Raw genomic sequence first — 26,413 nt, forward strand, 5'->3', positions numbered from 1 at the left:
AGGAAGCTGACAGGTCCAATGGCTGTTCGCACAAAAAGAAAAAAATGTAAATGTGTGTGAAATCTTATGGGACTAAACTGCCAAGTCATCAGTCCCTAAGCTTACACACTACTTAACCTAAATTATCCTAAGGACAAACACACACACCCATGCCCGAGGGAGGACTCGAACCTCCGCCGGGACCAGCCGCACAGTCCATGACTGCAGCGCCTCAGACCACTCGGCTAATCCCGCGCGGCTGCACAAAAAGAGGCAATCTAACGATTCATAGTCACCAACCTTTAAGAATGAATGGGGATGGTAAAAGAGAAGGACGGGAATTCTCAAAACCTGTTTTGCAGTCACAAATCGACGTCTACCGCAAATTTGCTACGGAACGACATTACAACACCATGCAGAAAGTATTTAAAGATTTAGATGATGATGAAAGAGCAAAAAATTACAAGGAGCAACAGATGGGATTCATTGTTCTGTACATTAAAAAGGGCTTTGTGCTAAATTTGAAGTCATGCAGGGTGTGATGAAACTGTTGGTGCAAGTAGTAAATTTCCTGAAGTCGTATGCATTATTAAATCGTTACTTGCAACAGTTTTGATGGACTAGGAGTATGGAGATATATCACTGCAAGTACGTCGGTCACGTCATGGGTCATACCTAGAACGATTCTTCGACTTATAATCCGCTATTGTCAAATTTGTGAAGGAAGAAGGAAGGCAGTTACGAAAATCAGAACATCCGGAATGAATTACAGAGCTCGTATTTCGTGTAGACTTGGCTGCACACTGCCCACAGTAAGAGATTTCAAGGTGAGAAACGACTTGCTTTTGGTTTGATGGGGATGAATTTTAAAAAGAAAACCGCATTGCAGACAGAACGAATTCTGACCAAAAACACTATGATTTGAAGAACACATTGTGGTCTTGAAAGAATTATAAGGACAGTTTTCTAAACGTTTGGGGACACTGTCACTATATCTGTTTTCGAGACTGTTTGCTGTTTCAGCTGAAAAGGCCCCTGTGCGTGCATAGCTAGAACTGATAGACCGCCTCGCAGTTAGAGGCACCATGTCACGGATTTGGCGGCCCCTCCCGCTGGTGGTCCGAGTCTGCCTTGGGCATGGGTGTGTGTGTTGCTCTTAGCACAAGGTAGTTTTAGTAGTGCGTAAGTCTAGGTGCCTTTGATCTCAGCAGTTTGGTCTCTTAGGAATTCATACACACACACAAAGATCTGCAATGTAGCTTGAGTTCATAAGACAAATTCTGTTCCTTTAAAACTGTGTGTGTGTTTGTGTGTTTGGAGCTTACGGAAGCTCAATGGCAAGGGTATCAGCGCCCTACGTAATGAAATATTTAGATGAGCACGAAAGGCGTTTTTGAATCGTGAAACTAAATAAATACAATTATGTGGCAATGTCAGTGTAAAAATATGTGAGATTGTCTGTCTGTCCGTATGCTGACAGTTTGTACCAGAGCCAGTCGGACAATACTGTTCCACCTGGGGGCCATGATGTATAAGACAGGCGAAATACCCTCAGACTTCATGAGGAATACAACAGTTCCCTTTTTCGAAAAAGGCGGGTGTTGACAGGTGTGAAAATTACCGAACTATCACTTTAATAAGTCACGGCTGCAAAATACTGACATGAATTCTTTACAGAAGAATGGAAAAACTGGTAGAAGCCGACTTGGGGAAGATCAGTTTGGATTCTGGAGAAATGTTGGAACACATGAGGCAATACTGACCCTACGACTTCTCACAGAAGATAGATTTGTAGACTTAGAGAAAGCTTTTGACAATGTTGACTGGAATACTCTCTTTCGAACTGTAAAGTGACAGGGGTAAAATACACAGAGCTTAAGGCTATTTACAACTTTTACGGAAAGCAGAGGGTACTTATAAGAGTCGAGAGTCATGAAAAGGAAGCAGTGGTTGAGAAGCGAATAAGACACGGTTGTAGCCTATCACCGATGTTATTGACTCTGTATACTGAGCAAGCGATAAAGGAAACATAAGAAAAATTTGAGTAGGAATTAAAGTTCAGGGAGAAGAAATAAACTTTGAGGTTTGCCGATGACATTGTAATTCTTTCAAAGACAGCAAAGAACTTGGACGAGCAGTTGAACGGAATGGACAATGTCTTGAAAGGAACATCAGCAAAAGCAAAACGAGGATAATGGAATGTAGTCGAATTAAATCGGGTGATGCTGCGGAAATTAGATTAGGAAACGAGACACTTAAAGTAGTAGATGAGTTTTGCTATTTGGACAGCAAAATAACCGATGATGGTCGAAGTAGAGAGGATTAAACATGTAGACTGGCAATGGCAAGAAAAGAGTTTCTAAAGAAGAGAAATTTGTTAACATTGAGTATAGATTTACGTGTCAGGCAGTCTTTACAGACAGTATTTGACTGGAGTGTAACAACATGTGGAAATGGAACGTGGACGATAAACAGTTTACTCAAGAAGGGAATAGAAGCTTTTGAAACATGGCGTTACAGAGGAATACTGAAGAGTAGATCACGTAATTAGTGAGGAGGTATTGAATAGATGGTTCAAATGGCTCTGAGCACTATGGGACTAAACTTCTGAGGTCTTCAGTCTCCTAGAACTTAGAACTACTTAAACCTAACTAACCTAAGGACATCACACACAGCCATGCCCGAGGCAGGATTCGAACCTGCGACCGTAGCGGTCACGCGGTTCCAGACTGTAGCGCCTAGAACCGGTCGGCCACCCCGGCCGGCTATTGAATACAATTAGGGAAAAATGAAAACTGTGACACAAACTGACTGGAAGAAGGGATGACCAGTTAAGTACTGGATGGAAGCTTTGGAGGGGGGGGGGGGTAAAAATCGTAAAGGGAGGCCAAGAGATGAATACAGTAAGCAGATTCAGAAGCATGTAGATTGCAATAGTTACTCGGAGATGAAAAGGCTCGCACACGACAGAATAGCATGGAGAGCTGCATCGTATCAGTCATCGGACTGAAGACCACAACAACAAGGCCCTTATAACAGCAGTGACAATAGGTGTCAACAGGCATGTAAAGAAATCTAGAGATATATTCCTGTTTAGTAAATGTGGCAGGAAATAGATTTCAGATTACCTGAGCAATCAAAATCGAACATCCCATATTCATTTGTTAACAGAACATACCGAATATAAACAAGCTGTGCAGCCATGTCCATACAACCACAAATCTAGCAACGTCATTCACGCTGTGGTCATCGGCACATCCAAACACAATAGCTCCGTTTTGCCATTATCGTGTCTGCATGTTAACGCAACTTACAGCGCAGATTCTATAAAACCGACTGCAGACTCATGTAGGAGATGATGGGTCACATGATCGGTGGTACCAGTTCTACAACTCCTACAGCGTGCGAAATTACACTACTGGCCGTTAAATTGCTACACCATGAAGATGACGTGCTACAGACGCGAAATTTAACCGACAAGAAGAAGATGCTGTGATATGCAAATGATTAGCTTTTCAGAGCATTCACACAAGGTTGGTGCCGGTGGCGACACCTACAACGTGCTGACATGAGGAAAGTTTCCAACCGATTTCTCATACACTAAAAAAAATAACAGCAGTTGACCGGCGTTGCCTGGTGAAACGTTGTCGTGATGCCTCGTGTAAGGAGGAGAAATGCGCACCATCATGTTTCCGACTTTGATAAAGGTCGGATTGTAGCCTGTCGCGATTGCGGTTTATCGTATCGTGACATTGCTGCTCGCTTTGGGTCGAGATCCAATGACTGTTAGCAGAATATGGAATCGGTGGGTTTAGGAGGGTAATACGCCGTGCTGGATCCCAACGGCCTCGTATCACTAGCAGTCGAGATGACAGGTATCTTATCCGCATGGCTGTAACGGATCGTGCAGCCTCGTCTCGATCCCTGAGTCAGCAGATGGGGAAGTTTGCAAGACAACAACCATGTGCACGAACTGTTCGACGACGTTTGCAGCAGCATGGATTATCAGCTCGGAGACCATGGCTGCGGTTACCCTTGACGCTGCATCACAGACAGGAGCGCCTGCGATGGTGTACTCAAAAAGGAATCTGGGTGCACGAATGGCAAAACGTCATTTTTTCGAATGAATCCAGGTTCTGTTTACAGCATCATGATGGTCGCATCCGTATTTGGCGACATCACGGTGAACGGACATTGGAAGCGTGTATTCGTCATCGTCATACTGGCGTTAGTTACACGTCTCGGTCACCTCTTGTTCGCATTGACGGCACTTTGAACAGTGGACCTTACATTTCAGATGTGTTACGACCAGTGGCTCTACCCTTCATTCGATCCCTGCGAAGCCTTACATTTCAGCAGAATAATGCACGACCGCATGTTGCAGGTCTTGTACGGATACAGAAAATCTTCGACTGCTGGCCTGGCCAGCACATTCTTCAGATCTCTCACCAACTGAAAACGTCTGGTCAGTGGTGGCCGAGCAACAGGCTCGTCACAATACGCCAGTCGCTACTCTTGATGAACTGTGGTATCGTGTTGAAGCTGCATGGGCAGCTGTACCTGTACACACCATCCAAGCTCTGTTTGACTCAATGCCCAGGCGTATCAAGGCCGTTATTACGGCCAGAAGTGGTTGTTCTGGGTACTGATTTCTCAGGATCTATGCACCCAAACTGTGTGAAAATGTAACCATATGTCAGTTCTAATCTAATATATTTGTCCAATTAATATCCGTTTATCATCTGCATTTCTTCTTGGTGTAGCAATTTCAATGGCCAGTAGTGTACAGTGTGCCCTTTTAAGGCGGTAACTATTATTCTGCCGAAAGAGCTTAATAAATAAATGTCGGTTCTAGGACTGAACGTTCTCCTGGTGCGAGGGCGGGTCGTGTCTCTCTTTGGGCTAGAGGCGGCGGTTTAGTCAGAGCGGCGCGCTCGCAGCTCGGCGCAGTGATGCGATTAAGGCGGCACGGGACGGCGCGGACCCCGTAATCGAGTTCCCTTCCCAGTCGCGACGGAAGGTCTGAGACTGAATCACGGGCGCTCCCCTTATCAGCCGTGCGCGCGTCAGCAACGGAGTTGGAGGGACGCAGCTTACCCGCAAGTCAGCAGCGGCTCCTTCTCAAGTTGGTGGGTCTCAAGTGGTACAAGTCACTAGGCTTCGAGGAAGTGACGACTGCTACAGCACGGTGGGAAGCTGATCGATTCTACGTAGTCCTTTCTCGTGGGTAAGAGGGTCGATACAGAATTGAAGTTTCTCTTGGACTGTAAAAAGAAAAAAAAAGAAAGAAAAAAAAGTATATTAGTCTTCAGATATTCATTGGTGAAGACTGTTGAGCTATTTATCGGATGAGACACGTTTCAGACCGTGAGACTAACGTCTGTGTTTCTGCATCATAGAAGCCTGAAGCTTTCTTGTGGCAAGCATATGTGTGGCATTTTGTCATAGTAAATATGTTGATCAACCATTACTTTCTCCAAACTCAAGAACAAATGGAAATCCGTGACAGTAAGATCGGTACTGTTAGGATGTGTTCTTAAACACGTCCCAGAGTAATTCTTGCGAAAAATTTCTACATTTATACTCTGCAGGCTCCCTTATGGCATATGGTTGGGTTACTTCACGTGTCACTGTCGCTTTCCTCTTTCTTGTTGAGAATGATTTGCGGAAGGAAATAAAGAAGTATTGTTGATAAGCCTTCGTGCGAGCTCGAAACCCTCTAATTTCACTTTCACGATCTTTTCGTGAGATATAGTTGGAAGGAAACAACGTATTTGTTGACTGTGCTAAGAGATACATACAAGAGATACATGCTTTAACAGCCGAGTGTCGCCATTGGGTGGTGATGATTTCATTCGTTGTGCTCTGCTTGTTTAGTCAGCTCTTGTAGGACCCTAGAAGAGCTGTACTATTGCTCAACTTCACCCTTCAAGGGTAGCTTTTTGCATTTCGTCAGCTTTCTGCAAAAATACTCTTGCATTCTGAATATGTCGTTGTACACCATAGTGTGTGGTCGCTACAATGTCGTCATCTCTCTCCCTATGACGTAAGTTTGCTGCATCGGCGACAGAAAGTTCAATGCTCCTTACTAGAACATGGTGCAACAGTGTGCTTTTATTTATTTATTTATTTTTAAAGACACCTTAACGCGTTTCGGCCACAGTTATCATTCGTATCTATTAGATAAAAGGAACAAATCTCTCTTTCCAAGCAGTAATCCCGACCTGCGGCGTCTGCTGTTATGGTTAACTGGATCTGGCGTGTTAATTTGAAGGGGTGGCCAGATGCCCTTCCTGTCGCCACCCCATACCCACATGGGACGGAATGTGTGTACCCTAACTGACTGCGTCTAGTGTAATCCATGGAATAGTGTGAACGTATTTCAAATGTCTGTGAGTCGTGTAACAGGTGTAACGCGGGGACCAGCCCGGTATTCACCTATCAGGATGTGGAAAACCGACTAAAAACCACATCCAGGCGAGTCAGCACACTGGCCCTCGTTAGTCCGCCGGGCGGATTCGATTCAGGGCCGGCGCGCCTACCCGAGTCTAGGAAGTAGCGTGTTAGCGCTCTCGGCTACCCTGTCGGGTAGATAAAAGGAACAAATGAAAAGTAATATTTCTACAAGAATTACACTAATACTTTTATAGAATCAAACGAAGATATATCAAGCTTAAAATCTCGAAATTCTGTGTCTTATTTCAAATGCACAGTTGTACCATAGAATAGTTCTGTTTAGTGAGGCAGCATAACTTGAATAATAATCTGTGACCTTTATGTGACGTTAAATACAACTGGACTTGTCATTTTTTGCAAAGGATCTATAAAAAATAATAAAATGGACAGTTGCGTTGATACAAATAATTTAACATATGGTTTAAAATTATACAAGACAATGCTTAAACGCAACTTTTGCCTCTACTGTCAAGTATGTAAAACTTTATTGCAATCTCTTCCTCATTTTGTAAAAACGGGGATATAAAACATAATGACTTTATTACTCATATAAATAGTGTTCTGGGATTTTAGATAAGGTATGGTTTCGTGTTATTCTAAAGATGTATTATTGTAATTCTTGTAGAAACATTACTTCTCATTTTCGTTGTTTGTCTAATAGATTCTGATGATGGCTGTGGCCGAAACGCGTTAAGATATATAGCGATCAAGACGGAAGATTTTATTGAGTGTTGATAAAGTCATTTATAGATAAAAAAGCTTTTGTTACATCATTACCAGCTGTTACTCTGTACTAATTTTTTCACTCCAGATTTCTAGAAGCTGTAGTTCTCTTGCAAAGCAACATATCAGGTTTCCCCCACATTGGTAATGTTTCAGATGACAATGCCACTAATCAACATGTCTCATGCCCTTCCCAAACACACTTTCATCTTCCAGCAGTAGCTTGTTGCACTTTCAAAAATCGCCCAGAACTTTATTCCGTATCTAACAGGTTTTGATGGGATGTACTGTAGAAATGGACAGCGACCTCTAAATGTGACCAACGGTTCATCCACGGTCATGCACCATCCTGGAATGTAGGACGCCTAAGAGTAACTACCTGTATCTCAAAAATGTCTCTGATTGGCTCCAGTTTGTCACTTGACCTATGTTCACGCCGGGCTGCTGCACTGTCAAAGCTCTGCACCCTCACAATAGCATGGAAGCGATTGCGAGAAATAATTTCGTTGAATGGTGGATGGCCATTCTCAGCAGTCTAAAGCTGCCTGATATCTTCATTTCTTGACTTATAAACTCCAGTCAGGATCAGAACACCAACAAACTTTTTCATTTCATGCATATTTATATCCAGCCTGTTCTCGTAAACGATTCGACCTTCCTTTTTCGTCCACATACACACTTTGTCAATGAGGGGTACACGAAAGGACAACATAAAACAAGATTCTTCATTATCACAGTTTCTAATCGAATAATCTGCAGGTCCGTGGTCTTCTTTCAATACATCCTTTTTGCTCCACCAACCATAAATTCCGTCTTGAGGAGATGTAGCCCTTTTTTCATTCCCATTTCGAGGAAACAATAAGTCATACTCAACAGAACTTGCCACTAAATTGTTTTTCTCCGTATTCGTAAAGGAATTCTTCACGATAGGAATTCTTCATGATCATTATCTTCGTATAGTTCTGAGTTTTCAGCGACATCTATCTGATTATCATCATCACTAGAAGATTCAGAAGACTGCTCCAAGAATTTCCTTATCTCCCCATCTGATAGCCCTCTTCTCCGTAACATTTTCAGTTTGTAGAACAGACAACTGTTATGAAATAATGCACCAAAATAAACATGTGCTCATCACAAGGAGGGACTGTTGAAAACTGAAAGAATATCAGCGCGAGTCAACAATGGCAAATGACGTAACAGACACTGCACAGAAAGACATCTTATTGTTGAAAAATGCTAACTTGACAAAGTAGAAAAAGTCATAAAATTTCATTGAAATAAAATGTATAGTTACCTATATAGAAGATATTCAACATCACGGGGATGATACACGGTACTGAGATATTGCTTTCCTGTGGTCGGGGTAGTTGTTCTGAGACAGTCCCAACGGGTTAATGTGGCATCACGTGTTCATTTTGAGCAGCACCTGTCCAGTCCGACATAGGGACCAGTTAAAATCTATACCGGTATTTTAGTTCTGAATAATACGATATTGTTCGGTATTTGTTTGGTATCGGTTGTGACAGCTTTCTTTCATTTTTACTAATAACTGGGTAAAAAAGGCATATCGATTCGCCACAGCGGCAGTGCTAAAATTTTTGGTTTTTGAATAAACCTTTTTTTAAAAAAAGAGGAATGTTTGTTCCTAACATTTCCACTGCTATGAAGTATTGGGTTGTTATATCAATTGGGAAAAGCGATCAGCACTACTTTAATTACCACGCCTACTGTTATAAATTAGCAACAAACACATGACATAAGAATCGGCAGAGCATTGCAAAAACAGTAATGTACCTACTGCCGCGTGGCGTGGTCTGTCAGATGGTACGCGTGTAGCTGGAGTGAACAACACTTGCTCCCAGCAGGTCTCGCTGTCGTCCTCTGACATCAGTAACATTGCAGAATGTTACCATCCCTAGTTCGGAAGTATTTTACGAAGTACAATGCTCAATTTGCTGTAAAACATTAAAAATGGGAGAAGGCACAACGACATCATATAAGAAGACATCCACAGCGTTCCTTGGAAGCGAAGGTAAATTCGACTTTCATACCTACAATTTTATTGATGTGGTACAAACTTAGTATAGCAACTGACCTTTCATTCTGTGGTTGCTTCAGGTGAAAAATTGACGCCATCCAAAAGTGACGATGCGGCGGAAGTCATCAACTTATGAACTTTCGCTCTTGCCATCGCCGTGCCCTCTGCTTCAACTTTGCCTTGTTTCTTGGAGACAATAAGATTTATGCCACAGCCTCAACCCCATATCGATCGTTATCTCCTACTCCATCACCTTCATTAGAAATTTTCAGTCCTTGTTTGAAGTGGAAGTAATAACAATAAAAAAACCTAAAATTATTTCAGAAACCGATTATTTTGAGCGGTTTTAACAGTCAGGTTAAACTGGAGACGAAAAGAACCAGTGTAACCGAAAACCGGGTGTTTTAGGGATAACCGCCATCTACAGTCCGACATCAGAGAGTGGCTACCTTGGTCACTGCATGATTCGACTACACAGCATCGTACAGGTCTCCAATGCGAGCTACAGGTATTTAAGACCTCCACAAGCACTGGCGTGTTGTATAACGTGTCAATGAAGTCTTAAGTGTGTTAACAATACTATCAGACTCCATCACATCAACTTTCGTTAGCAGCACCTGACATCTCCGGTAAAAGTTTTCAGTTGTGCGTCAAGTGAATTACTACAGTATTGCAACATTGGACAGCAAGTAAGGACTGCAAAACAAGTCAGGTATACGTTCTCTTACACACTATTCACTGTTGCATCTTCTGCGTAGACTCCCTAAGCCGTCATCGGTTCTCGGAGGCATGTGCTTTGGGCACCTCTCCCGCAAATGTTAAAAGCAGCTTTAGAAACAGATGATGTTACATTTTCATGAAGCAGGTTCCCAGTTCTTCTTTCTCGTGAAACTGAGTGGAATACTTTCAATGGGTGATAGATCCGATGAATGTCCTAATCAGGGTAACAGATGAACTCTCTCAGCATGAAGGTAGGTAAGGGAATCATATAGGCTACAAGAAAGTTTTGCTATATGTTACTAAAACATACACTACTGGCCATTAAAATTGCCACACCAAGAAGAAATGGAGATGATAAACGGGTATTCATTGTACAAATATATTATACTAGAACTGACATGTGATTACATTTTCACGCAATTTGGGTGCATAGATCCTGAAAAACCAGTACCCAGAACCACCACCTCTGGCCCTAATAACGGCCTTGATACGCCTGGGCATTGAGTCAAACAGAGCTTGGATGGTGTGTATAGGTACAGCTGCCCATGTAGCTTCAACACGATACCACAGTTCATCAAAAGTAGTCACTGGCGTATTGTGACGAGCCAGTTCCTCTGCCACCATTGACCAGACGTTTTCAATTTGTGAGAGATCTGGAGAATGTGCTGGCCAGGGCAGCAGTCCAACGTTTTCTGTATCCAGAAAGGTCCGTACAGGACCTGCAACATGCAGTCGTGCATTATCCTGCTGAAATGTAGGGTTTCGCAGGGATCGAATGAAGGGTAGAGCCACTGGTCGTAACACATCTGAAATGTAACGTCCACTGTTCAAAGTGCCGTCAATGCGAACAAGAGGTGACAGAGACGTGTAACCAATGGCACCACATACCATCACGCCGGGTGATACGCAAGTATGACGATGACGAATACACGCTTCCAATGTGCGTTCACCGCGATGTCGCCAAACACGGATGCGACCATCACGATGCTTCAGACAGAACCTGGATTCATCCGAAAAAGTGACGTTTTGCCATTCGTGCACCCAGGTTCGTCGTTGAGTACACCATCGCAGGCGCACCTGTCTGTGATGCAGCGTCAAGGGTAACCGCAGCCATGGTCTCCGAGCTGATAATCCATGCTGCTGCAAACGTCGTCGAACAGTTCGTGCACATGGTTGTTGTCTTGCAAACTTCCCCATCTGCTGACTCAGGGATCGAGACGAGGCTGCACGATCCGTTACAGCCATGCGAATAAGATACCTGTCATCTCGACTGCTAGTGATACGAGGCCGTTGGGATCCAGCACGACGTTCCGTATTACCCTCCTGAACCCACCAATTCCATATTCTGCAGTCATTGGATCTCGACCCAAACCGAGCAGCAATGTCGCGATACGATAAACCGCAATCGCGATAGGCTACAATCCGACCTTTATCAAAGTCGGAAACATGATGGTGCGCATTTCTCCTCCTTACACGAGGCATCACAACAACGTTTCACCAGGCAACGCCGGTCACGTGCTGTTATTTTTTTTAGTGTATGAGAAATCGGTTGGAAACTTTCCTCATGTCAGCACGTTGTAGGTGTCGCCACCGGCACCAACCTTGTGTGAATGCTCTGAAAAGCTAATCATTTTCATATCACAACATCTTCTTCCTGTCGGTTAAATTTCACGTCTGTAGCACGTCATCTTCGTGGTGTAGCAATTTTAATGGCCAGGTTTACGGAGACCTCAAAGAAGATGCACATTCACAGGCCTTAACACGTCGGAGGTGACACGGCTGCTGTTCAAATCACTGGTTGTGCGAACCAGGAATGATCGAGGGGTTCAGTTTCAGAAACTTTATTTGCACATTGCGGCCAAGAATAGACGAATAGTCTCACAGCAGTCTGAGGGAACTGTCGGTGTGACGGCGTGAAGGCAGTACTCACTTGTAGGGGTCCTGCAGCTCCTCGGTGACGAAGTTGAGGAAGTTCCAGCCGCCGAAGGCGAAGAGCCCCGAGTACAGGGCTAGCACCAGGCTGCCCATGCTGTAGTCGCCCGCCATGGGGTTGTCGAAGTACTCCGTGTGGCCTGCGAACACAACAACAAACGGCGCCCTCAGGTACTGTGACACAAAGCACTATATGTGTTCATAAATATACAGAGTCCACGTTATACGCCTACTGAAAATCAGACTTCGGCTATGTACCGGGTCATTTGGACCCACTGGCGTAACGTAATTTTGAGACTAGTGATTATTGTTAAGGGATGCCAGTTATAAGCAATCTGGTGCCGTGACTAATTAAAGCGCTGCTATATTGGAGGTACCAAGGGTAGCTTTCACTTTGCCTCCATGAGTACTGAATCCAGCGACTGTCAATGACCACATTCTAATTGTCCTGCTCGCAACAGCGGTTGGTACAATAGGGCAGTTTACGGTCGTATGCAGGGGACTTACCTTCTGGCATGTTCACTCTGAATACTTGGACTCAGAATGGCCGAGAAGACGCCGTACCCCCTAGTAACGAATAATGCCAATTGATTTGATTTGCCTGAGCAGAGGTACTAAGTGTCCAGTATATCGATAAGTTTCCCTTCATGCTGTAAACACGTTTCCATACACCTCCACGTTCTTCTTGAAATATTTTTGAGCATGTCCGGTGTTACAGTGCGAAATGCATCCTCAACAGCATTGCGTAGTTCTTCGTTTGTAGCATAACCACGTGCATCTTATTAGCTCCCCACAACGAGTTGTCAAGCGTGGTGAGGTCAGGACTTCGTAATGCCCATTTCAAGGGAGCTGGTATTGTTCATTGTTGATGAACCACGACCTATCCATCTTCCTGGAAAGTGTTCATTTAGAAACTCGCGCACTGCAAGATCTGCACCATTCGCAGTCCCTTCAAAAAAGAGCGAACCAAGCAAACATAGTGATGTCATCGCTGCCCTTATCAATACGTGAGGTGGGTTCCTTTCTAATGCAACTGTGTAATGAGGGTTCTCTTTGGCTCAAACGACAATATTTCTAGCACGTGATCTGTGATAAATGGCACATTCCCCTAAAAACATAACCTTAGACTGTTCACTGCATTTGGAAATTGATTTAACAAAGCCCGGCATGCTAAAAGTCGCTCATTCCGGTCTGTATCCGATAACTCGTTTCGGAACGTCGGTCGAAAGGGTATGACCTTAAAGCCTTCTTTCGTGTGATCTAGCATTGTTGTCCTCAGTACGCCGAGTTCCGAAGTACGTTTACGTGTCGACTTCATAGGAGATTTTTTAATGGAAGCAGAAACTCCAGCACAAGTTTCTTCTCGTGTCTTCTTCCTACCACTCCGCGGTCTGCTTTAACACTGCCGAAATCAAAAGTACGTCTTTTCCAATCCAGAGGTGTGGCTTTTCACGGTGGAGCCTTATTAAATCTTTCCTGGACTGCTACCGTTATGTGTCTCAGTGTCCTCCCCGTGTGTTGTCGTTCGTGCTCCCACACGCTTATCACTAAGCGCTCCCCATTAGTGTAACTAGGACTGCTCACATCTGTCATGGATACAGTCTTTGGGCTTGGGACGGCTCGGGATATAAGCGAGTGCCGACCGCGAGTAAAGAGAGGGAAAAAGGGACAACGCTTTGAGAACGGAACGCGGCAGTGTGCCAGTCGGCGTTTGCCTGGCGAACAGAAGCCTGAGGCAGAGCGACGGTTATCACGTGGTTGTACTGGAGTTGGCGGGAATTGGCCGGCGCTGTGCGTTCACAAGCAACCTCGGGAGCTGTCGCTGTGCCCGCTTCCTTGGAGAGACACGCTGTTGTGGTCTTGCGAAGTGATGGTCTGACATCTTCGCAAAATCGCCCCAGCATCAAGACACCCAGTTAAGTACGCTAATTACTAACAGCGCTCAGTTAACTGTGATTGTGATCGCTCTTGGTACAGTAAGACGTTGCAAGACGTGTGATGTTATGTCGGTTCGATTTCATTTGATGCCTCTTACTAAGCGTGTGCTCTGCTTCCGCATAATATTGACGTATTTGCAGAATGATAGTTCATTAGCTATTATTAGCAAATGTTTAATTTGTTTACGATATCGGTTAATCCATGTCAATATGTCCTCTGCGAGCAAACTGAGTTTTTATTTCTAAAGGTCACCGTGTTGAGTTTAGCAGGGAGTCTTAAGGTGGCCAATATGTGTCATTAAGTTCTAATGAGTGTCGGTTCTCGTGAGCCAGTTCATTTCCCACTCTTAGCGCTTGTTTATCAGGTACTGCTTCACTTAAAGGACTTGCAGGTGAAATTAGTTGTTGTTTAGCCTTGATTTTATATTGGTCAATCTTGAATGTTAAAGTTAAGAAAAGATTTTTGGCCTCCTGTTGGGTGTGGGCTGTGTTTCAGTGAACTGAGGCAGCGGGCAACCGGAGCGCAGAGCTTCCCTTTAGATTACAAGTCTGGCTTACGGGCGATGGACTTCGCCTGAGCTCGTGTGTTCCCCATTGGTAGCATTTGCTGGGTTCACATTTCGGTGGCCTACTCGACGTGGGGTTGCAAACGGAGCTACGTCTTGGTTCGAAGTTAAGTGTTACTTCCCTCAGTCGGTTCCATCGTTCGTGGTTAAACTTCCGCCTTACAAGCTTGGGCTTAACTTCTGCTATTCCACATTTGATTGTACAAAGCTGTAACTTTCTATGCCCTAGGAGCCCATCTTACAAGCCAATGGGCATTTGAATAATTTCGTGGTTCGCTCTGCAAGGTTCTCTAGTCTAGTAATTTGCAAGACTGCCCAAGTTACATTTTAATGGCTCAAATGGTTCAAATGGCTCTGAGCACTATGGGACTTAACATCTGAGGTCATCAGTCCCCTAGAACTTAGAACTACTTAAACCTAACTAACCTAAGGACATCACACATCCATGCCCGAGGCAGGATTCGAACCTGCGACCGTAGCGGTAGCGCGGTTTCAGTCTGAAGCGCCTAGAACCGCTCGGCCAACACGGCCGGCTACGTTTTAATAAATATGTTCTAAGTATTCGTGTTAAAATTGAGGCTGTGTGTCCACTGTTATTTTACATGTAATGTTAAAGTATTGGAATTGAAAGGGTCTTAAATAACGTGTCTTAATTAGAGTTGTTTTGTTAAAGTTATGGTCAAATTCAGCCCTAGTGGCTTCTGTAAATTTTTTATGAGATCGTTGCTAATGGTTTATTAATTATTTTATGCAATGAGAGGGTTTCTTAAATATTTTGCCTGAGTGGCGTCTGTCAATTTTATGTGAGATTGTTTTTGGTAGTTAATAAACACATTGGAATTGAAATGTTCACTTTATTGGGTCTGCCCTTCAACTGCCCTTAGATTTAAAGATTAAGCAAAGCAGGTGTCATGTAAAATCGTCTCAGCCACCAACCTACACAATAGCATTTGATTCTAAACAAGAGTTACAGGCCTATGGGGACTTCTCGCCCATCCTGTATAAATTCTGCCTAACTCTAAGATTTGTATCAGATACGTCCGGATTTTCTCAATATGTAGACATATTAGCAGTGGTCCGTTTAAAGTTAAAATGCTTTGTTTTAAGTATTAGATAATAACAGCAGCTGAGCAGTACAGAAAAAAGGAGGAGTGTCTTTTTCAAAGTAGTTGTTTTTCCCCTTACATACATATATCAAGTAATATAGATGTAATTGCCATTAATTATCGGTTTGAGTAATTAGCCCAGTCATAATTTGCTGTTAATATACTTTAGAGATGTAGCCAGAAATGTTTGCTTCTGCCCATTATAATGTATAGCATGACTCGGTCCATATTCCTTCACGATGGGATTGACGGAACATGATACACGAATGAATCAATAGAACATGAATCGTTGCTATGTTGTATAGTTCTCGCCACCTACCGTATGGCATCTGTTTCACACTTCCGCAATCTGTTCTTTTCCTCAAATAAAAAGAACGGAGAACTTTGTTAGATGGATGGACACGCTACTGTACGAAACGGGTTAATCATTATACAGAACACATTTTTAATTCTGTTTCGCCTACTGTGCTGGTGAGAAATTAACTTCCTTCATAAATACTCTACCTTTTACAAATTACACAAAAATCAGTTGTACTGTAGCAGCAAAACACCGATCGAGACTCTTAGCCTGACACTGCATATACACTGTCTGATCCGATGTATTAGGTCACCCCTAAGTAATGCGGAATTGACCACTAGATGTCACGCCAGCTGTACCGCCTGTATAATACGAGGCAGAGGGTATTATGTTGCTAGTGGAGAAGCGGTAACAGCAGACTTGCTCGGTCAGGAGAGTTCAGTGATTTCGAATGTGGACTTGACATCCATCAGGGACATTTCAGTCCTTCTAAAGCTGCCCAAGTCTACTGTTGGTGATGTGACTTCGAACTGGAAATGCGAATAAATAACCACAGCTAAGCCAAGACTAGTCCACCCTTCAACGCTCCCAGCGCCTTCTCCAATCCCATCTTGACCCGTTCATTGCTTGGTGCAACCAGTGGTTGCTCCAGGTCAATCCTTCCAAAACCCAGGCAATCATTGTAGGCAACACCACCCTTTCCTGCCGTCTCCTGGATTTTTACATCACCATCTACGGCGCCTCATTGCCCCCCCCCCCCCCCTCAAGTACCTTGGCGTCACCATCGACCGCCGCCTTTCCTGGACACCCCATCTCTAGACAGTCCAAGCCAATGCACGAACCCGTCTCTGCCTCCTCACTCCTCTCTGGCCGAACGTGGGGTTTGGACACCTTCACTGTCCCCCACACTTGTAAGTCCCTCATCTGCCCCATCCTTTGTTATGCCCACCCCACCTGGATACCTGCCCCTCCCACCTACTATAAGTCCTTTCAAATCCTTGAACGCCATGCACTCTGCCTCGCCTATCGCATCCGTCTCCCATCCCCCACGCGGATCCTTTATGACTTGATTCCTTTCCCGCACCTCCTCCTATTCCTCGAACAGATATGGATGCTTTACACCTCCTGCAAGCTTTATCCTCCCCACCTGCTCGTCCCTCCCATCCTCTCCCACCCCAACCTGCTGCTGCGCCTGCATTCTTGTGTCCCACCTGCTCTCCATCTTCACATTCTCCACACCCTTGCCCAAGGTGGCTTCTGCCAATTCCCCCTTCCTGATGATGTCCTTGTTCCCTCCATATACCCTCCTATCAGATCCTCCCCTTCTCTTCCAGGGCTCCCTCTCTCCTTCCTCACCTTCCTTTCTCCCTACCCCCTCCTCTCTCCCAGTTTCCCACTCCCTCCATGGGCTTCCACACCCAACCCTCCCCTCTCCGCTCCCCTCCCCCTCCCTTTCTCCCATTGGCTTCTTTCCCCCCCCACCTGTCCCCTCCCCACGGTGGCAGCCCCCTCCCCCCCCCCCTGTGTTCAGTGTCCTCAGCACTGAAGATCGTCGCCAATGTTTTGTGCAACAGTGTTTTTCGTCGTTACTGTGTGTCAGCGTTCTCTTCGGTGTGCTCCTTCGTTCGTTGGACAATGGACTGCCTTCGTTTGTGTGCTCTTTCGACCTTGCTTATGTGTCACGTGCCTTCCACTGAACGCCTCCATCACATTGTTATGTATAACAACTGCTTTTTAACATTCATGTCTATCTGTTTTTATGTCTTCATGTAAGATTTCTGTTATTCTATAGGCCGAAGAGCGACGTCTGTAAGCTGTTGCAGGCCCCCTTTTGTATCAAAGGGATTTACAATAAAGTGAAAAAAAACAAGACTAGGTTGACGTCGTGTACTGACGGACAGTGACGCAGAGCACTGCGGAGGGTGGTTGTAAAAATCGCGTGAAATCATCAGAAGGAATCAGTCATGATTTCCAACGTGCTACGGGAAGTACAGCTAATACAGTGACTTTGCGTAGGGGGTTATAAAGAACGGAGAATAATACTGTCGTAGAGGAGCTCCCCATAAGCTACTCTTTTGAGTAGTCGCTGCTAATCGACACTTGCATTAGTGTGAAGAGCGAAGCCTCTGGACAGTGGATGGCGAAACGAGTGATTTTGATTGACAAATCACGCTCTAAACTGTGCCCTCTTGTGGAACGGATTGAGGACGTTACCTGCCACTATGGGTAGTGCCAACAGTGAAGCGCACAGGAGGTAGCGTTACGGGATACGGGTGTTTCTAGTGGTTAGGAAGTGATGCCATTATCGTTTTTAAGAAAACTGTAAACGCACAAGGATATGAACACGGTTTACAACACTGTGTACTGCGCACAGTAGCGGAACAGTTCAGAGACGGTGATTGTATCAGCATGACAATACACCCTGTCATATGACAGCTTTGCGCACAATACATTCTAGAAATCGACTGACCTGCCGTGAGTCCCGAATTGAAACCAATGGAACAGCTTTGCGATGAGTTAGAACTTAGCCTCCGCTCTACGCTCCATATTGATGTCCGCTACTAAGTATCAGGAGACTTTTGACCAGATAGTGTAGTTCCATGGTAACGACAGCAGTACTATTCGATTTGCGGCAAAGTAGTTAGCATATATAGTCAATTGCGGACTTTCGGACTTTCTGATGACTGTTGAGAGTTATACCGATTAAAGAGAGATAAATATCATGAAGACTATCTCTTGTATTCTAATTTCAAGAGAAGTACGAAGCCACCCAGTATTCATAAAATCGTATTAATGTTGGCTAGGTCATAAGAAGAAATTATTGCTATAATACTGTGTCCAGCGTACTATTGCATGCCTTCCTTGTATAGGGCAGTAAAACTGGTAAAATTTTCCAAGTTCCAGAGCAAAGATATCTCGCTATATTGCGGCAATGTCGACACCAGGTGGCCGCAATGAAAACATTTCGCTACCGAGACTGGGTCGGGGCGAAACATAACATCGGCGTTTCTGGTGAACCAGGCAGCAGACTTCAGCAGAATGTAGGGGGCCAGAGCAGATAAACAGGGTCACGTCATCTTCGTTATGTGACGAAATAAAGGCTAAGACGAATGCACCCCAAACGGTACCAACAGCTTTTACGAATCAGTCCTATACTTTAACGAACTGGTTAAGCATGCTCGGCGGAAGGGAAACAGCTGATACCTTGGTAATAGCAAGCTCTTTGCAGTCATGACGAATGACGCTGGGTAAACATTAGCTACATAAGTAAATGTCCATAAATAAAAATACCCCAGCAGCTTAGCTCGTAAGGCAGTCGATCTGATGGATCGATGGCGTACATGAGGTTCGCACTCGATCCCTTGATTGCAACGAAGTGACGTTTCGCGCAAGTCTGTTGTCGATTTCCTGCACGCTACGGACAACAGCCGCTCCTTGGATAGATGACTACCTCGCCATAATCAGCAGTCGCAGAATTCAACATCACACCCTGTGTCGCAGAAGGGAGGACCTGGAGGTCTTTCCTTCAAAAAAATCTAATGGCTCTAAGCACTATGGGACTTATCAGAGGTCATCAGTCCCCTAGATTTACAACTACTTAAACCTAACTAACCTCAGGACATCACACAAATCCATGCCCGAGGCAGGATTCGAACCTGCGACCGCAGCAGCAACGCTGTTCCGGACTGTACCGCCTAGAACCGCTCGGCCACAGCGACCGGCGTCTTTCCTTCTCCCCAGGATCAGTACACTAAGCGTTCTTGGCATTCCGGCGGACTGAATAGGGCCTGCCTGGACGGCAGGCCAATGTCGTCAAACTTCATGGCTACACGGCAACCGTCATCGCGGTATGGCGTATGACGAAGAAGGGTGGCGCACCTCACTGACTGCCGCGGCGTCGCGGTACAGCCGGTACTGGGGCCACCGCAAGCGGCGAACCGCCAGAGCAGCAGCCGGCTGTGCGGTGTCAGTTGCCTCGAGTGGGCTGAAGGCCGCTTACGACACGATTCCTCAGCGGTCATTGACAGACGATGCTAACAACGAGTCACGACGCTATCTGTATTTTTATGGAAATAAATAACTAATTCTGAATCTTCTTTCCCTACATCTACAAGCGGCCACTGGTCACAACCATCCTTCCGAGGAAACGAACTCTACTCACGCCCTCTCAATAGCTGCCTCTTGCAGTGTAATAGAAAAAAAATATTAGAATGGTGTGATACAGTTACGCGACATTCTCAAGAAGAGTCTTTACACGGGTTTGGGAATCCACGAAGAAACGCTCTGTCTGTATCTCATAGAAGCTGACACGATCCTATTTGCTGGATTTGTGTACTTTATTATATATATACATACACATATTATTACAGTTCGATTTACCGTCCGTCTCACCCCAGAACTACTGGCGACATAAGCTGTAGCACTGATGTCTAAAAAACTAGAATTCTGTGCATCTGTGCGTGATCTCGACACGTAATGCAGTGTCACTTACAAGGGATAGGCAAAATAATGAGAACACCTGTACTTACATGGGAATCGTTTATTAATAAGGGATTGGACCCCCATTTGCCCGTAATACAGCTACAATTCTTCTTGGTAAACTGGCATATAATCATTATACAGTCTCCAGTGGGATGTTATGCCACTCTTCGATCAGAACCTCTTCTAACTCCTGTAGTGACGAGGGAGGCAGAAATCTGCTCCGGAGTCTGCGCTCCAATACCGCCCACATATGTTCGATTATATTCAAGTCCGGGGACAGTGCTGGCCAGGGAAGTAGCTGCAGTTCAGTTGCATGCCTCATACCACTTTTGTACTGTTCTGGCTGTCAGTGGGTACATTATCGTCCTGAAATATGGCATCACTGTTGGGGAACAACACTTAAATCATGGGGTGCACCTAATCACCTAGTATGTTCACATAATCGTTAGCTGCAACACGGCCTTTGAGAGTAATGATGGGACCAGCAGAATACCATGATATGCCTGTCCACACTATCGCGTTTCCATGCTTAACCGTTGGAATCAAGCAACATTGAGGATTGTAGGCTTCTTTTGGCGTTCTCCAGGTGTAAACCTGGCCAGATGTTGGAAAAAACGAAAACGTTGACTCGTCGGACCATACGACGTGTTTCCACTGATCACTCGTCCAGGATGTACGATCCTGATACCACGTTTTACGATTCTTTGCATTGGTTGTCTTCGATATGGCAGCTCGTACATGAATATTCACTTTATGGAGTTCTCAGCGGACAGTGTCATAGGTACGGGGTCTCGAAGATGGCTATTGAGCTCTGCAGTCACTTTAGCTGCCGTAGTTATGCGTTGTTTTGACACAATTCGTGTTAGCGTACTACGATCTCTGTCATTTAGTTTTGATTTGCGCCCACTATACGATAATGTCTTTCCATGTTTTGCGTAGGCTGTCATGACTGTTGAAATAGTAGGTCTTGAAACATTCAATAAGCTGGCTGTCTTGGTTAATCAGGCCTCCACATCTGCCCTCTTTGGAACTCAGTTATGTCTTTCATTGCACGTCGACCTCGACCTCTGAATGCAAATACGAAGTGTGCACTACTCGTAAATAATCTACAATGATTCATAGTTCATCTACATCTACATTTATACTCCGCAAGCCACCCAACGGTGTGTGGCGGAGTGCACTTTACATGCCACTGTCGTTACCTCCCTCTCCTGTTCCAGTCGCGTATGGTTCGCGGGAAGAACGACTGCCGGAAAGCCTCCGTGTGCGCTCGAATCTCTCTGATTTTACATTTGTGATCTCCTCGGGAGATACAAGTAAGGGGAAGCAATATATTCGATACCTCATGTAGAAACGCACCCTCTCGAAACCTGGACAGCAAGCTACACCGCGATGCAGAGCGCCTCTCTTGCAGAGTCTGCCATTTGAGTTTGCTAAACATCTCCGTAACTCTATCACGCTTACCAAATAACCCTGTGACGAAACGCGCCGCTCTTCTTTGGATCTTCTCTATCTCCTCCGTCAACCCGACCTGGTACGGATCCCACACTGATGAGCAATACTCAAGTATAGGTCGAACGAGTGTTTTGTAAGCCACCTCCTTTGTTGATGGACTACATTTTCTAAGGACTCTCCCAATGAATCTCAACCTGGTACCCGCCTTACCAACAATTAATATTATATGATCATTCCACTTCAAATCGTTCCGCACGCATACTCCCAGATATTTTACAGAAGTAACTGCTACCAGTTTTTGTTCCGCTATCATATAATCATACAATAAAAGATCCTTCTTTCTATGTATTCGCAATACATTACATTTGTCTATGTTAAGGGTCAGTTGCCACTCCCTGCACCAAGTACCTATCCGCTGCAGATCTTCCTGCATTTCGCTGCAATTTTCTAATGCTGCAGCTTCTATGTATACTACAGCATCATCCGCAAAACCCGCACGGAACTTCCGACACTATCTACTAGGTCATTTATATATATGTTGTGAAAAGCAAAGGTCCCGTAACACTACCCTGTGGCACGCCAGAGGTTACTTTAACGTCTGTAGACGTCTCTCCATTGAGAACAACATGCTGTGTTCTGTTTGCTAAAAACTCTTCAATCCAGCCACACAGCTGGTCTGATATTCCGTAGGCTCTTACTTTGTTTATCAGGCGACAGTGTGGACTGTATCGAACACGCACAGTCCAGCGCGACACGTGTCCTACCTGCGTTGCTGACCGTCAAACACTACCATCCCATTACCACCAATGTTCACATTATTTTGCCTATCCCCTGTATATAAAAAAATGTAAGTAAGGGAAATGTAGCGACTCATAATTTTTCGAAATTAATTCGTTTACTGGGAAGTCCTTGACATCAGCTCACGCTTATCGCAAGTGGTCGCCTTAACCTCTTTGGCTATCTGTGCCCCCTTCACGGAGCTAGCCAAACTCCCAAATGTGTTATAAGAATGTAGACAGTGTGACATATGGAAGCTTGGGTCGGTCCGGGGAGCATGCATATATAGCCTAAGTGATTAAAACGACCGCTCGCAATAAGCGGGAAATCCGCGTTCGAGTTCTTGTCGGTCATTAATTTTCAGGTGTCATTTTTGGGTAGTAGATCCATACCTAATCCAGCTGACGTCATGTATGACGTAAGTAAGATGGTATGCCAAGTGACACAAACAAAAGCCATATGAATCCACACCCGTTTCAACGATGGAAGGAGTGTCAGTGGAGGAGAACTGATGCATTCACAGTGCGCCGAACAAGAGAGAGTAGCAGCAGACCAGCGCGCCCGAGGTTATTCGAGTACACATCACGATGGCAGGCGGATGTGTACTGACAATGTAGTCGGCAACAGAATTGCGTGCCATTGTCTGGTATGAAAGGGCATGTGGAACTAGTTTGTCCGTCACCCATGAACGCCTACAGACCGTGTATGGTGAAGAGGTCACGGCCCATCAAATTGTCGGTCCCTGGTGTTGCATGTTCAGAAAAGGAAGGAAGAGTGTGGAGGATGAAGGTCGAAGGGGCTGTCCTTCCACATCCACGAATGAATGCGGAGGTGGAGCAGGTTTTGCAACAATTCCTTGAATCGCAGGACACCGAATTTTACCAGAATGGTTTCTTCAAACTGCTTGCACGCCACGAAAAATGTCTCAGTGACTGTTGATAAACAGGGCAAGATGTATAGTTCATGACGCCATGTTGTATGTTTCTGGCAACAAAGTTTCCCTGTGAGAAACAAGAAAATTACTTTCGGGACGTCTCTCAAGTTCCAAGCCTAGGCAGGCACACGACTATAACAGCGGTCTCGACTCTGCTGTCAGTTCTTCCTGCTCCTGGAATCCAACTAACGTTGCGAACATTAGGTAATGAATTCAATGGACTACGATATAAGGGCGAAGTCAGTGTGACAAATGGAAGTTTGGCATGGTCCGATGAGCGCGCACAGATAGCCTAAGTAGTTAAATAGGTGACCGTTCGCGGTAGGCGGGAAATCCGGTTTCGAGTATCGATCCGGCACAAATTTTCTTGTGACACTATTGGATAGTAGATCTATGCCTAATACGGCTGATGTCAAGGAATTCTCAGTCAGCAGATTTAATTTCGTATTTCATAAAGCTACGAATTGTCAACTGTTCTTTCAGACATGCAGGGGGGTACACCGATCAGCCAGAACTTTATGATCAATACCTGTTGGGCACGTATAACAGCGTCGTCGCGTCGTGGTAATGAAGTAATGAGGCCTTGGTAGGTCGCAGAGGGAGGTGGCACCACATCTGCACACACAAGTCGCGTAATTCCTGTATATTCCGGGAATGGGTGCGATGAGCTCTCACGTCACGTTGAATCATATCCCAGATGTGTCCGATAGGGTTCAAATCTGGCGAGCTGGGGCGTCCAACACACCAATTGGAACTCGCCTCGAACCACTCCATCACACTCCTGGTCTTGCGACAGAGCGTATTATCTTGTTGACAATCGACACTGCCGTCGGGAAACATTATCGTCATGAAGGGTGAACGTGGTCTGCAACCAATGTACGATACTCCTTGGCCGTCATGGTGCCTTGGACGTCCACGTAAATGTTCCCCAGAGCATACTGGAGCCACGGCCTACTTGTCTCCGTTCCTAACAAGGGAACCTCCCCATCGCACCCCCCTCAGATTTAGTTATAAATTGACACAGTGGATAGGCCTTGAAAAACTGAACACAGATCAATCGAGAAAACAGGAAGAAGTTGTGTGGAACTATGAAAAAATAAGCAAAATATACAAACTGAGTAGTCCATGTGCAAGATAGGCAACATAAAGGACAATGATACCTGATGAGCGCCGTGGTCTCGTGGTTAGAGTGAGCAACTGCGGAACGAAAGGTCCTTGGTTCGTGTCCTCCCTCGAGTGAAAATTTTACTTTCTTTACTTTCGCAAAGTTACGATCTGTCTGTTCATTCATTGACGTCTCTGTTCACTGTAATAATTTTAATGTCTGTGTTTTGCGACCGCACCGCAAAACCGTGCGATTAGTAGACGAAAGGACGTGCCTCTCCAATAGGAACAGAAAAAATTTGATCGCAAGGTCATAGGTCAACCGATTGCTCCGCAGAAAAACACGTCTGATATATTCTTTACGACACTGGTGACGGCATGTGCGTCACATGACAGGAATATGTTGTCGACCCACCTAACTTGCACACTTGGCGAATGGGTAAAAAGATTCTTCTACCTTGCCCGATTTAGGTTTTCTTGTGGATGTGATAATCACTCCAAAAAAAGTGATGAAAACATAAGAGTTTGTCACATAAACTGCATCAAATGAATACAACAGTTTCAGAGTCGCACAGTTTTCCCTGTGCTCTTTCAAAACATATGTTCTTTACGTTTTCAAATGTTTCCGTGCGTAGATCGTCAAATTCTGTATATGTCCAAGCAAATCTGAACATGTGCTGGAATTTTGGAGAGCGAAGTTGATTATGTGTGAGTGCCTGAACTTTGATAATTATCTGAAAATAAAAAATTAAAATTTTCATCCGAGAGGAGATTTGAACCAAGGACCTGTCGTTCCACAGCTGCTCACGCTAACCACGGGACCACGGCGCTCATAAGCTAACACTCTCCTCGATGTTGCGTACCTTGCGCATGGACTACTCAGTTTGTATATTTTGCTTATTTTTTTCATAGTTCCACACAACTTCTTCCTGTTTTCTCGATTGATCTGTGTTCAGTTTTTCAAGGCCTATCCTTGTGCCAACTTATAACTAAATCTGAGGGGGGTGCGATGGGGAGGTTCCCTTGTAAGTACAAGTGTCAAAGAGCTGTTCCTCCGGAAGACGACGGATTCGCGCCCTCCCATCGGCATGATGAAGAAGGTTCCGGGATTTATGAGGCCATGCAAAGCTCTGTCACAACACCAACGTCCAGTGTCTATGCTCATATGCCCACTTCAGTCATAGTTGCCGATGTCTTGGTGTTGCTATTGGCACTTGCATGGGTCGTCGGCTGCGGAGCTCCATCTTTAGGAATACTGGGTGCAGTGTGTGTTCAGACACACTTGTACTGTGCCCAGCATGAAAGTCTAATTTTAGTGTCACCCCACAGTTCGCCCTCTGCCCTGTTTTACAAGTCTGCTCAGCCGACGATGTCCGACATCTGTAATGGCGGATGGTCGCCCAACCCCACGTCAGGACGTGGTTTCACCTCGGTTTCGCCATGTCTTGAAGAAACTCACCACAGCTGTCCTCGAACCCCCGACGAGTCTTGCACTTTCCGAAATGCTCCTCTCGAACCTCCGGATCATTACAATATGTCCTGGGTCAAACTCAGATTGCACCCCTTCGCCATTCTACACACGGGCATGACACTAACTAATACTACAACCAATTTGCATGTGTCTGAATAGCAGTCATTCCTCGCCAGGTGACGCTGCTATCACCTGAACGGGTTTATAGCGATAGTAGATCGTTGGTCAAAATATTTTTGGCTGATCAGTGTACAGTACTCTTAATTTTGTTTACTTGTTGGTAGTGTCCCGACAGCGTACATCTTAAACATTATCATATTTCTTGCCATCAGTTGTCTGATTTGGCTTGATAACTTTATTCTAATTCATGACATGTCTATAATTTACAAAACAAAAACCATTTCACTGTCAGAAGTGTATCATTACATTATTCAT

The 26,413-nt window shown here is 44.9% G+C and overlaps 1 protein-coding gene across 1 annotated transcript in view; it reads right to left on the bottom strand.

The window, feature by feature from the left end:
* The window catches only part of LOC126237060 (large neutral amino acids transporter small subunit 1), a 355,654-nt gene that overhangs the window by 129,799 nt on the left and 199,442 nt on the right, over nt 1–26,413 (bottom strand). Inside the window, exon 3 of the mRNA XM_049946846.1 lies at nt 11,847–11,988. Coding sequence (XP_049802803.1) covers nt 11,847–11,988 — 142 coding nt within the window. The remainder of the gene's footprint in view (nt 1–11,846; nt 11,989–26,413) is intronic.

This window comes from Schistocerca nitens, chromosome 2 (assembly GCF_023898315.1).
Source record: "Schistocerca nitens isolate TAMUIC-IGC-003100 chromosome 2, iqSchNite1.1, whole genome shotgun sequence".
NCBI lineage: Eukaryota > Metazoa > Arthropoda > Insecta > Orthoptera > Acrididae > Schistocerca > Schistocerca nitens.